Consider the following 14,677-nt stretch of genomic DNA (forward strand, 5'->3'; position numbering starts at 1 on the left):
ACCTCAGAGCAATCCAGATGCTAAAATATCATTTTATGTGCTGAGAAAAATTGAAGAAGATCATAGTGTCCCAATACCCCAATCACCCAGAACTGTCAGGGAGATGGGGAAATAAGCGTATGACAATTTGTGCAGACCCATTTGATTTCAAGCAAACAGTATGAACTCTTGTCTTTTTGTGAACTGTGTGGAGGTAAATCTTTGTCAATGCTGTTGACATCAGGTATTATGGATATAAAGAAATAACACTGTTTTGGCACAGATGGGAACTCAACTTGTATTTGTCCACTTGAAATCATGTATTTAATTGTCATTCTACATACCAGTAATAACCCCTTCTGTGTAGTACAGTCATCATACCGCACCTGTCATAGTCCCTTCTCTGTGGTACAGTGATACCACACCTGTAATAATCCCTCTGTGTAGTACAGTCATCATACCACACCTGTAATAATTCCTTCTGTGTAGACATCATACCACACCTGTAATATTCCCTTCTGTGTAGACAGTCATCATACCACACCTGTAATAATCCCTTCTGTGTAGTACAGTCATCATACCACACCTGTTATAATCCCTTCTGTGTAGTACAGGCATCACCCCAAACCTGTAATATTCCCTTTTGTGTAGACGTCATACCACACCTGTGATAATCTCTTCTGTGTAGTACAGTTATCATACCATGCCTCAAATAATCCCATCTGTATAGCACAACAAAATAAAAGAACTGAGAATTCATTTATTTTTGTGATTTTGTGAAAAATGTAATTTTTTCACTACTTAATTAACATGGATTAGGAAAGTGGCGCTATTCTTTCCACAGAGGAATTACTGTCCATTAGGTTTTTAAATGTGTTATTTGTACCAAACATGAAATCCAGGAAAATATATACCCCATGAAAAATAGTAAGTTCATGGTTTTATGTTGAATAAAGTACAGTTCTGATGGCATGTATGTTGCAACCTACTGAACTATTACATATTCACCGGATTCAGCTATCTTTGGGAAATAATATAATTGTCAGCTTGTAAATTTGTTAAAGTCTGGCAAAATGGACAATTTTTTTGTTATTAAATGTGTAGTTTTAAAAATATAAGTAGAAATTTTAAACTTGTCCATATTATTTTGAGTCGCGATGACTAATTGCCAATTTACATATGTATTAATGAAGTCATTAACGTTCAAATTTGATTTAGGTGCTTATTTATGTGTTTAATTGACTTTATTTATGTATTATTTATTTTTTGCAAACTGTATGGTTATAAATTTAAATTCTGAGTTTTGCAAAGATTTATGCTGAGTTGCACCTTAAGACCACATACTAACTGACTTGGACATTATTTTCTTGCCAGGAAACATTATTACTTCCAAAGGACTATTATTGAACACATAAAAATGTACCACTATTTAATTAATGAAAGGTAAAAACTGGTCACAGTAAACACCCCACACAAAAAGATTTATCTGATGATTTTGCTGTTGCAAGAACCTGTTATCCTAAAGATATGTTAAGCTCAGTTTACCTGAATAAAAAAAAACCATTAACAGCTACAATCCCTAGTATAAGTGTGATAACCTTTAATCTGTTTTCTGTACTTACAAGCTTTTGTTGCTTACTCATCAAAGTTAATTATTGTCAAATAATATTTTTAAAAATTCTTATCAGGTTTTTTTGTGGTTTTGCTTGAACTTGATTAGTACTCAGATTAGTGTGCCATTGAGGGAAATGTGGGTCCTGTTTTTTAATCATTGTGCCTTGAAATTTTAATAATGATATCTCACAAATAAAGTCCATTTACAGTACCAGCCATCTTTCAGTTATATCAATAATAATGTTTTAAAAACCCATTAAAAACACACATTTGCATCAAAGCTGCTATCTTTGAAACTTACAAATCAAATATTTAATGGATTGTCTGTCTGCATGCTAGACCCATGGATTGATTGACTGCATGCTAGAGTCCATGGATCATCTGCATGCTAGACTCCATGGATTGTCTGCATGCTAGACTCCATGGATTGTCTGCATGCTAGACTCCATGGATTGTCTGCATGCTAGACTCCATGGATCATCTGCATGCTAGACTCCATGGATTGTCTGCATGCTAGACTCCAAAAAGTTGTTAAAATTGTTTGTTTTTTGTTCAATAAGTAGCCAATTACGTGTTTTTAAAGAGCAATGACAGAACCAATAATTTTCCATTTTGTGACACAGTGTTTTTGTGTCAGATCACCTCTGATTATTTCAGATATATAAACAAATGAACAAACAGAATATACATACATATGTACATACATGCTGTATTTACTAATGTATAAAACAAATATGCAGATCTGCTTTACCATAATGCACTGGCAAACCAGTATCTACACTGTTTGTTCAGCTTGTGATATCAGACAGAATTGTAGACACTGATCTGCCATGCATTATATTATGACAGGTCTAAATGTATGCTGTTCACACATATCCTGGACCACTCTGGTGGCCTAGTGGTTAGAGTGTCCGTCTTGGATGAGGGAGGTCGTGGATTCAAATCCTGACTGAGTCATACCAAAGACTTTATGGTACTTACAGCTGCCTCATTTGGCACTCAGCATTAAGAGGTTAGTGTTAGGACTGGTCGGCCTGGTGTCAGGATAATGTGATTGGGTGGGACATCATGCTACATGTCTGCGGCATGATGCCCTTGTGCTAGACATCACTACAAATTGCCACACTGCTGACATCATAGCGATATGACTGAAAAATTGTTAAAGCTACGTTAAAAATCCAAATCATACACACACACATATCCTGATCTGTCATGATGACTGCTGGACATTATGCAATGGCAGATGTTTGTGTACACTGTTCACATAGCCCCTGATTTGTTGTACATTACATCATGGCATATCATAGTGTACACTGTTCACATAGGCCCTGATTTGTTGTACATTACATCATGGCAAATCATAGTGTACACTGTTCACATAGGCCCTGATTGGTTGTACATTACATCATGCATGGCAAATCATAGTGTACACTGTTCACATAGGCCCTGATTGGTTGTACATTACAACATGGCAAATCATAGTGTACACTGTTCACATAGGCCCTGATTGGTTGTACATTACAAGATGGCAAATCATAGTTTACACTGTTCACATAGGCACTGATTGGTTGTACATTACATCATGGCAAATTATAGTGTACACTGTTCACATAGGCCCTGATTTTTTGTACATTACATCATGGCAAATCATAGTGTACACTGTTCACATAGGCCCTGATTGGTTGTACATTACATCATGGCAAATCATAGTGTACACTGTTCACATAGGCCCTAATTGGTTGTACATTACAACATGGCAAATCATAGTGTGCACTGTTCACATAGGCCCTGATTGGTTGTACATTACAACATGGCAAATCATAGTGTACACTGTTCACATAGACCCTGATTTGTTGTACATGTACATTACATCATGGCAAATCATAGTGTATACTGTTCACTTAGGCCCTCATTTGTTGTACATTACATCATGGCAAATCATAGTGTACACTGTTCACATAGGCCCTGATTTGTTGTACATTACATCATGGCAGATCTTGGTGTACACTGTTCACATAGGCCCTGATTGGTTGTACATTACAACATGGCAAATCATAGTGTGCACTGTTCACATAGGCCCTGATTGGTTGTACATTACAAGATGGCAAATCATAGTGTACACTGTTCACATAGGCCCTGATTGGTTGTACATTACAACATGGCAAATCATAGTGTACACTGTTCACATAGACCCTGATTTGTTGTACATGTACATTACATCATGGCAAATCATAGTGTATACTGTTCACTTAGGCCCTTAATTGTTGTACATTACATCATGGCAAATCATAGTGTACACTGTTCACATAAGCCCTGATTTGTTGTACATTACATCATGGCAGATCTTGGTGTACACTGTTCACATAGGCCCCAATTTGTTTTAAGTTCCATCATGGCAATTCTTAGAGTACACTACTGACAGTTAAATGCGCACTATGCACACATTGCAGTCAGACAGACAAATGGATAGGCTAGAATATCAGATATCTGAGTGTATTTCTTTTCTATCTGTTTCAGGAGAATGATAATAGATCAGATGTGATAGTAGACTGAGAAGGGTGATGGAAGATGAAGAGAACAAGCAATAGCAGTCAGTTTAGGAACAGGGGATCTGATGTCAAGATAGTTACAGATTAGCAGTATAGTAGTGGCATATTTAATTCAGGAGCTTTTATAATTTAAAATACTTTAACATTTAGATAATAAGAACATATGTGAAAAAGGCATGCACCATTCCCCACCCCACCTACACCACTATCTCCACCCAGTATTTTTGTAGCAAAGTATGTGCATACACATGTACGCAGTGTAAAAACAGATTGAAGTAGGAAACGTACGATCTTCTGATGATTGTTTTCTTTGTAATTAAGTTAATTATTTCCATTACTTAATCAATAATGTTTTTGTAATGTGTTGTTGAATCTGTTTGATGAACTACAGACAGGTAGCCGAGTGGTCAAAGGCTATTTACACATCACCTACATCTCACCTCAAGTCCGAGGCTTGGCCTGTGTGGGTATGTGAGAAAGCTTGCCAGTAACTTCTGTTGGTTGGTGGTTCTTCCCAGGAGTTTTCTGGGTTCTTCTTCCACCAGATATACTGGCTGCCATGTATAGCCTATCTTGTGCTGAAAACTAGCATTAAACCCAAAATAACAACAACCGACAATACCATCCCAATAGTTGTATACTTAAGTTATTTCATCTTTAATAAGCAAATATAAAAAAGTAAATGTGACATTCACTAAGTTTAACAATAACTATATTCATATTATACCACTGCTGTTACAGTGAAACTTCTCTATCGAGGGAAATACATTCAATATAGACTCACTTATAACTTCAAACTGCACAGACCCATATCTGCAATGGCGGGCAGATCTGGTCTATGCAGTTTTTCAGTAGTAATCAGTAAGACAAAAGCATAGACCCTGATATGCCAAAGCATTATGCAACATCAGATCAGGGCCTATGTTTTTTGTGTTGGACTTATAAGTGATCATATGCAGTAAATTTTGTTCTTTGTTTGTAGATGTCCTTTACACAAAAATCAAATATGCATGTGAAATTAAGAAAAGTGGTCCACCAATATTGTCCATTATCAGCAGTTGTTACATATAGGTGTCCCCCAAGGAAGGTGTCATTGTATTAGGTGTTAATGGTCCTAATAAGATTATTTTTTGCATTTTATAGAGTTTGTGGTTCATGGGTACTAAGTCCATTGTGAAATCTATTGTCAAATATTTCCTTACAGATGAAACAAATTTGATTCCTTTGGATAACTATGTACTACAGAGTAATGTAAAATAATAATTTACTCAAATCATAGTTTAAGAGAGAGGTTGAATGAGTCTTTGCATGTATTTTTAAGAAGTAAATTTAAGATCTCAATATATATTTGCATTAAAGTTTAAACTTTCATAAGAAAATGAACAGTGTGATAAATATAGAAGATAATTTGGGGTCACCAAGAATGCTACTTTTTTATGAATCTATATGTGCACATTTTTTAAAATTTATTTTCAGTTTTCCATCGGTACATGAAAAGATTACATATTTCATTGTTGAAGTGTCAGTTCTCAGCTGTATTGTGAAGTTTATTGGTACAATGCTTGGATTTATTATTTTCTTGTTCTGTTTGAAACAGAAGTCTATTTTGATCAATTTAAACTTTGCACTGTTTTTCAGTGTATAATTTGTACTGTTTACTTGAGTTGTGAAGAAGTTAACAAGTCTCAGTTTAGTCTTGAAAGCCTATGTTAAAAGTTGTAAAAGGCAGCTTTGATATTTTTTAAGAGGTTGCCATCTGTTGGAATTATTTATTCAAGTTTGACTAACGATTCCATAATTTTGTATGTTCTGAACGTTAAAATAAACAGTCCAAAGAATTTATATACACGTTATATCTTTTATTTCATTGCAGACCAAATATCTCATTTATACTAGCTATCAGCTGTTGGCACTTGACATCATAATTTTCAGTCAAGTTTCTTAGAATGTATCATATGAATATTATAAAGGTTACTATGCCCTGTATTTTTTTCAAAGTAAGTAGTCCTTCAGTTTGTAGGAATATTGCACTGTGGGGTATTTCTGGATAATTGTTTCTTCTATTACAATATATATTTATATTCATAAGTAGTATTGTTTATATGGAATCCAAAGTTGCAACATATTTCCTCCTAGAAAGTATTCTTTCTTTCATGTTCATGTGGATATGAATTTTTTCATAAAGCCTTTGCAAAGCAAGGTATACACTTGATATATATATATACACATACATTTATTTTCTTATTGATGATGAATAGCAAGTTTGCTTTATCAAATCATTATCAATATATAATCTAAATTATATCAACAGGCATAATAGTTCATATTTACTGCCAGTTTTAAGCATGTCTGCATTGCCAGCCAAGTGTGTCATCCATTTTGGTGAAAAAATATCCCAAAATTTTTTATTTCATAAAGTGATACTTTAAAATATATTCTCTTGAGGCTAACAAATTTGGATTCAGTTGAGCCAGCAGTTTTTATGAGACAGGATCAAAATGATTGGACTTAATGAAAACAATAAATTCTTATACATTGCACTGCTGCCTATGCAGCTGGAAGGTACATACGAGCATCATCCTGTGAGTACAGTATCATCTTGTCAGACAACTGGATCACCAGTGGACAATAATTATGAAATCAATTACCCTTCTCTAAAACTAGTATTATAAAGTTTGTGCAGAAGAAATGAAATGCAAGAAATAGGTTATTGCACATACACAAGAAGCCTTAGTTTATCACATTTTAATGTTAGATCTCTTTTACTGAAATATATCTACAGGTTACTGTAATTGTGTTAAAACAGCATTGCATATATACATACAAACAAAATTTCTGCCTTATATGAAACAAGTGACCAAAACATATTGACGCTCAAATGCACAGCAAGTCTTTTCATACTAGTGTACTTAAAATATTCAGGAAACAGTCATGTGGCTTGAATGACCTCATGGGGGTGTGTGTATGTGTGAGAGAGAGAGAGAGAGAAAGAGAGAGAATTCGCTTCTCCATGCTGAAATGTAATGAACTTTGTTCCAGGTGTAATGCTCAGCAGATTTTGAATGATTTTTTTTTAACTTTCTGGTGAAGCAAAATTAAAATGAAATGATAAGTACTGAAACAGTAAAAATAAAGGACACTTTTATGCATTGTTTTAAAAAATGTATTTTGTGTTATGACTGTCTGCCTTTTGCTAACTCCATGAATGAGGTCTCAAAAACTTAGCAATTATTAGGCAAGAGACAAGAAAATATAAACAAATATTTCAGGATTGTCCAATAAAAGTAAATGCTGTAAGGTTTTACCTTTTCAAATCCATAGCAAATTCATACTCGTCTGTCTCGAAAACCAAATTTTTAAAATTTCCGCTGTAAGTCAATATTTTGAAGCTTATCACCAACATATAAGATTCTTTTGTTGTACATGTTGTATCGAGATGTCACACAAACCTTCTACAAATTTTAAGAGAAAATGTTATTTAGGTCCCTTTATTTTCTTTATATAGAATATTCTGTTACTGTCCTGTTGAGGTAACCTGAAACGTTAATTTAAATGAGACCATATGAAATATATATATATATATTTTAATGCACTAGTTTACATCAAGGTCACACTTTAATGCTCTAGTTTACATCCAGGTCATATTGTAATGGTCTAGTTTACATCTAGGTCACACTTTAATGCTCTAGTTTACATCTAGGTCATACTTTAATGCTCTAGTTTACATCCAGGTCATATTTTAATGCTCTAGTTTACATTCAGGTCACACTTTCATGCTCTAGTTTACATCCAGGTCATATTTTAATGCTCTAGTTTACATCTAGATCACACTTTCATGCTCTAGTTTACATCCAGGTTAGACTTGAATGCTCTAGTTCTTCATCCAGATTACACTATAATACTCTGGTTTACATCTAGGTCACTCTTTGATGCTCTAGTTCACATCTAGGTCACACTTTCATGCTCTAGTTTACATCCAGGCCACATGTCTTCAGGTTATCTGTATCCAGGGATTATCACAGCTGGAGCAACAAGAATTACATGATCACTAATAGACCTCTTTGAAATCTCCATTCAGAGAATTGATGTCTTTATTTCTTTGTTTGGCAACATATTAAGAATGAGGCTAAGGGTGTAATGCCACTGTCTGACTGCATATTTGGAATTAAGATCTTTTGGCAGGGTCAATAAGACAAGAAAAACCAAATAAATCTTTTATCTTTTAGCTAATCAGGCTTTTCAAAATCAACTTAACAGATAAGTTATGTACATACGAGTGGATCCTTTAATCCAAAGACATGAGATAAAAAATGTGTGTAATTGAATTGATTGGAATAGACAGTTATTAGGCCCCTACTTAAAATACTGTATGTACTTGCTTTTAAGTTGAATCCAACTGCAAACTGCTCATGCCCAAATCTGCCATTGCATAATGCACCAGCAGACCCAAGTCTGCACAGTTTGTTAGACCTGATTAGTAGAACAAACAAGTAAACTTTGATCTGAGCACATTATGCAATGGCAGATTTGGGTCTGAGCATTTGGCAATGGCAAATTTGGGTATGTGCATTTGGCAATAGCAGATTTGGGTATGTGCATTTTGCAATGGCAGATTTGGGTCTGCATTTTTGCAATGGCAGATTTGGGTATGTGCATTTTGCAATGGCAGATTTGGGTCTGTGCATTTTGCAATTGAACCTGACTAGTGTTATATATATATATATATATGGTAGAGAATTGTAAATTTTGAATATGTACAGTTTTGTTATTTAAAAACAGCTTTAAGTCAAATATACAGCATTTGATAGCAGCTGTTGTGACACAGGGATATGTCACATGTGCTGAGATATGGCATGTTTTGTGTACCCATTTTAAGTACTACCAGCTGGGATAAAAAGCAGTGCATTGTAGAATATTTGCAGTTTCCTGTGTAACTATCAGACAAGACAAAAGATTTGAAGAAAAACCTAATATTATTCCTGAAGGGAGTTTTAGCTCTGCTGTAATATATCGACATTTACATATATGATGAATTTATGATTGATACTGATGCTCAAACTTTGCAGAGTTTTTTCAGGCTTTAAATTTGAAATTGCCAAGTCATGAAAATGGGAGGATTAGTTTTTGTCAGATTCATGAAATAAAATGTCTATTACACTAACTTATAAAATGAATATTTTTCTATTTTGTTTTCTGGTACTTGAAACAATTCAAGGTATATTATTATCCTCCCTTCTTGCCTTCATTTTGTGATAGAACTTTATTGCTTAATATCCAACTTCCTCTGAAGCGCCATGTGGTGGTGGTCTGCAATAATTTAAATATTGACTTTCAGTTATTTTAGGTATTTTAAATCTGCATTTTCAGTGATATGTTTTGGATCACTATGTATTTATAGATGTTCTTGCTTTACTGCTCAAACTTTATGCTTGGTCATGTGAGGAGATAAAAATGTTGCATACAAGATGGTATGGTTGCTCAGCTGTATGGATTGAACTTAGAAAATCAGACTATTAAGCTCCACTTTTTGATGGAAGCTACACATTGAAAATTTTATACTTTATTCCATGATGGAATTTTTAAAAGTTGAGTCAGTGATGCTTACAATTATTTTAACTTGTCCTTCTCTGAACATATTATCTGTTATTTGTTAGTTATTTAGAAGTCTGGAGAATATAAGTGCCTTATTGGTTGTGTTTGGAGAAAGAAACAGAATAGGTTTGATCATTTTTAGTTAATTTCACCATACTGAAAATTACTAAGATTTATGGTAATTTTCAAAATGGAAGTTTAGGGCTGCAAGTAGCCAATAACTATGAAACCAACTTAAAGATAAAAGATCATTCTTTACTTAAGAGTGCAAAGGAAAGGACTTTTTGTCATGGAAGCAGCTTCTCACTGATGAGAATTCCTTAGTGGAATGACAGAGTTTAGGCAGGTTTATTTTTGTCAAGCCCACTCTAGTGAAAAGTGAGATAGAACAGTTACTGTTCTAATGGAGACGATGGGGTTGTCAATGAATTGCTAAGGTTTTGGTTACAGTTTTTCATTCGCATATATTTTCTAAACCCTGCGATGGGCTTGACATTCAGGTTGGCCTTCTCATTTGTAAAACTTTTTTTTATTTATAACTGTTTAACTGGAGCAAAATTCAGCTACATTGAGAATTTCTACAAGTTGGCAGCATTAATTTTTGTGCTGTAAATTCTTTTTATTATGGATGGCTGAATTTTTAGCTTCATGCTCCATTTCTGAGAATAGTCATGACAATGAACAAAAACTGTCTCCAAATAAAATGTAATTTTTTCTATTACAGGATGAATTTTCATTTTAAAATTAATGTACATTATACAGTCTCAAAGGTGTCCATTATACAAGGTCATTGTTTTGATGAGACTTGTGCCCCGAGTCTTGTATGTGTGTGTGTGTATTAGTCAATGGAAGCTTTATATATGAACTATTTGGACTGCAGACATTTTTAATTTTCTTTACAGAATGAAATCACTGTCAAAGAACAATCCTGGTTGATTAAAATTGTTTTCATTTTAATAAAGAAGAATTCATTTTTATCTCAAATAAAAAATTTAACTTTTATTCAGCTTGATCAAGACAGAATTCATATTCACATTTATGAAGAACATCAGTTATTCTGTCATTTAAATGATTCTGTTTTAAATTTTGTGAGAAAGCTGTGATATTGTTTAAATGTGAATTGTTACATGTGTAGATCTGAGGGAACAGAGTAGATTAGGTTATACCTTTTGTTTTAAATAAATATTCAAATGTGTAAATCTTATTTTATTTTGTCTCAGTTTGTCAGATTCTTGAAAGAGCTCGTAGAAATAAACTGTTATGATTCTTAATATGCTCTGTTTAAGTGTTTACTTATTTCCCATATGGAGGACTTTTGGTTTTCCTGCACAAGTTTTGTTGTTGCTACTCCTAAATTCTTTAGAGCATTGTGATGAAAATTTACATGCATAACCCAGCTTTTTTCTAGTTGGTCCTAAATGAAAATGTTTCCACCTGGACATCTAATATGGCTACCACAGTGGCCAGCTTATACATTTTGGTATCACTACTAATACTCTGGAATGATACTGATATTGGGTTTTCACTAACAGAGGGCCTCATTTGATGTCTAGTTGGTCCTAAATGAAAATGGTGCCAATCTAACATCTAGTACAGCCCTCTCGAAAATCTTGTTATTGCTACTGGATAGTCATATATATACAATTTTTTTACTAAACAATTTCTTATGATGGCTGAGTTGGTCCTAACTGAAGATGGTGCTGATCTGACATCCATTATAGCCATCATAGTGGCCATCTTGAAAATCTCATTATTGCCTTTCCTCCTGAGCAGGTAGTCATATCAAAACGGGTTTCATGAATAGAAATCATATGATGTCGAGTTGGAACTAAATTAAAAGGGTGCCGATCTGATATCCAATATGGCCACCACAGCAATCATCCTGAGACTCTTTTGATTGCTTGGATGATTGTATTTTCACTAAAACACTTCTTATGATGTCTGGTTGATCCTAGATTACAAGTTGCCCATGAACATCCAGTAAGATTTAATATAAATTCTAACTGGTCCTCAAAATTATAGTGACTTTACAAAATTTTAAACTCTCATAACATATATTTCTAAATAAACAGCCATGCCAACAGCTAGAAGAAGAAAAAAACTACTTTTTTGCAACATATAGTTAATGCTATATTTAAATGATGCTGACCTAACCTCAAAAATGGCTGCCTTGACCGTCATTCTAAAATTATATTACTCCTTCTCTTGAGTAGAAGGTCCTGTCATTATGGGGTTTTCAATGAAACACTACTATAGCAATGTATAGCTTCTGAATGAATGAAAATGGTGCTTATTAAAGCAATTAACAAATATTATTAATATTAATATCATCATTTCTTTAAAACAACACTATTGTCTTCATTTTATTGATCTTAAATTTTGTTGAACATTTGCATTAACTTGCACTGTAATTGTAATTTGCATTTAAGAGATGTACATGACATTCAGCTACTAATCAGTGCGAACTCATAATTTTCATGTTCTTACCCCCCCCACTCTCTCTCTCTCTCATATAATTTATATGGTCCAACCGTTTTTGTTTGTTATACTAGATATTAGGGAATTGTTTCATAGTTCTCTAATTCTTCAAGGAAATGCAGTTGATATCTACATCTGGCTACATCAGAAGCACTAAACCTAGCTTTACAAAACATGATTGGGAAACATGCAGCCCACTTACAAAGTTACAATGTTGTTTTCACTTGCTTTGAAGTACGTGTATACATATTGTAAGAAGTGCAAATTGAAAATCCAATGTCATTCAATTATCAGAAGGAGTAGAAAATACATTTTCAAGATGGCCACCATGTCTCAGTACTTTCTTCCTAATAAAAAAGTATAGTAATTAGAAACAATTGCTAATAGATGACATGTGACAGATGTCCAATGAACAACAGACAGTAGATATGACAGATGCCCATTGAACAACAGACATGTGACAGATGTCTGATGAAATATGGACAACAAACAGCAGATGTCCAAGGAGCAACAGACAATATGTGACAGATGTCCACTGAGCAAGAGAAATGTGATACATGTCCAATGAAGAGACAATATATGATAGATGTCCAATAAGCAACTGACAACCCACATATATTTCAGTAAAAACTATGGAATATGTTGGATTGTAGTGAGTGATTAAAACACATGTATGCATTAATATGGGATATTTCAGAGAACTAAAGGATGCATCAAAAGTATTTATGATAAATAATATCAAGGTCAGCTCCATATATTGCAAAGTTGGTCATTTCAGACTGATGGTCAACTATTTTACAAATCAACAATAGGCACATTTAAATTTTGCTTTATTAAAAGTCACATACACTTATTGGATGTCATTTACCAAAGATGCCAATAGACATGAAGGAAGAATCTCATTTCTGTCTGGTTTATACTGAATTATATTAGACTACAGTTGATACTTACAGTAAGCCACAAAACTGGGTCAAACTTTCAATTTACTCTCAGTAATTTTAAGTAGAATGAAATAAAATAAAATGACTCAAAATCTGCATCCTTGATGTCCAATGCCTTTTGTCTAATTTGCTCCATTGTTGAATAATTTATGAGGAAAATAATTTTAAACTTATTCTTCTATTTCTATTAATGACAGCTACATTTGATGAAGGATTGTCATTTAATACATATGCCTTCTTCGGCAAAAGGGATGAGTGTTGAAGTACGGGAAGGTCTTTGCAATTACATTGTTTTAACTTCTAATGGTAGATTTTAAGCTGTGGCTTGTCATTTTTTATCAGAAATCACAGGAATGGGTGGATGGGAGCTTGTTGTTATTATTATGAGGGTGTAAGGCATTGATATAGATAAAACTTCACATCAAATGATTTGTTAACAATGAATCAAAAGTAGTCCACAGAATTTATCGATGTGTACAAAATTCCAGATTAGTATCACATGACCATGTACGTCCAATCAGAGCATAGAAGACGCAGTCAATTTATAATAATTGGAATTATATATCATTAAAAAAACTCAGTGCAGGGATGGTTAGTTCCAAATTCGGTAGCAACTGGGCCATTGCTTTTTATAAAGATGATAAAAATAGCCATCGTGGATGGACGGACATACAATGCATCTGATGCAGGGCTATATGATAAGCTCACCTGGCCTTGTCATCATATGAACAAAAGTGCCCAAAAATTATGGATCCTTAACAGGGACATAACTCTACCATCCCCGTGGCCTGTGCAGTGTAGGAGGCCCAAAATCCCAAGTTTTTATTGAAGGAGGGGGTGGTTAATTTACATCACTGATCCTATATGATGTTAATATAGAATGTTTCATATAGGATGTTAATATAGGATGTCTGCTACAGGATGTTAATAATTGGGATAATGAGAAATGGAGGCTTAAATGAAGTACATTGACATGAAGTCTCAGGATTGAGGAATTTTGCTTTCATTTGCAAGTGATGAATTGTCAGAACTGAGATAAACACACATATCTGTAAAATCTAAATTTTGCTTTGAAAATTTTATAAGATGTACTTTCAGGTGTCAATGAAAATTTCATGCAACTTAAAGGATATGTTTTTTTATAAACAAAACATGTCTCCACCCACTATGACAATAGTTGCCATTCTGTGGCTGGTATTTGATAGAAAGAAAAATATACCTAGCAAGGTGAATAAACTGAATGTTTTGTTAGGAGTGTGATACAAAAACTCTCTGATTGTTAAGTCAAGATTTTAGTCTTATAATAACAAAAAAGTTCTGTCAATTTAAATAACACAGCTATTGTCAGCTTTGCAAAAGTTAAATACATTTGAGATATCTCCAAAAGGGCCGGAGGCTAAAACTGTTTACCTCCCCTCCCCACAAAAAGCTGCACCCCATTAAGCAGACTAATCATTTCTCAACACAATAAAACTGTCTTTTATTTGTATTTACCGGTACACAAAATACTGCTTCCAACAAAAG

At 33.9% G+C, this 14,677-nt stretch overlaps 1 protein-coding gene across 1 annotated transcript in view; it reads left to right on the forward strand.

The window, feature by feature from the left end:
• LOC149781874 (forkhead-associated domain-containing protein 1-like) overlaps positions 1 to 11,005 on the forward strand; it is a 106,661-nt gene extending 95,656 nt beyond the window's left edge. Inside the window, exon 26 of the mRNA XM_089936066.1 lies at positions 4,111 to 11,005. Coding sequence (XP_089792192.1) covers positions 4,111 to 4,146 — 36 coding nt within the window. The 3' untranslated portion in view covers positions 4,147 to 11,005. The remainder of the gene's footprint in view (positions 1 to 4,110) is intronic.
• Positions 11,006 to 14,677: the final 3,672 nt, after the last annotated feature.

This window comes from Sinohyriopsis cumingii, chromosome 15 (assembly GCF_028554795.1).
Source record: "Sinohyriopsis cumingii isolate HCF-2022 chromosome 15, ASM2855479v2, whole genome shotgun sequence".
In the NCBI taxonomy this organism is placed as follows: Eukaryota; Metazoa; Mollusca; class Bivalvia; order Unionida; family Unionidae; genus Sinohyriopsis; species Sinohyriopsis cumingii.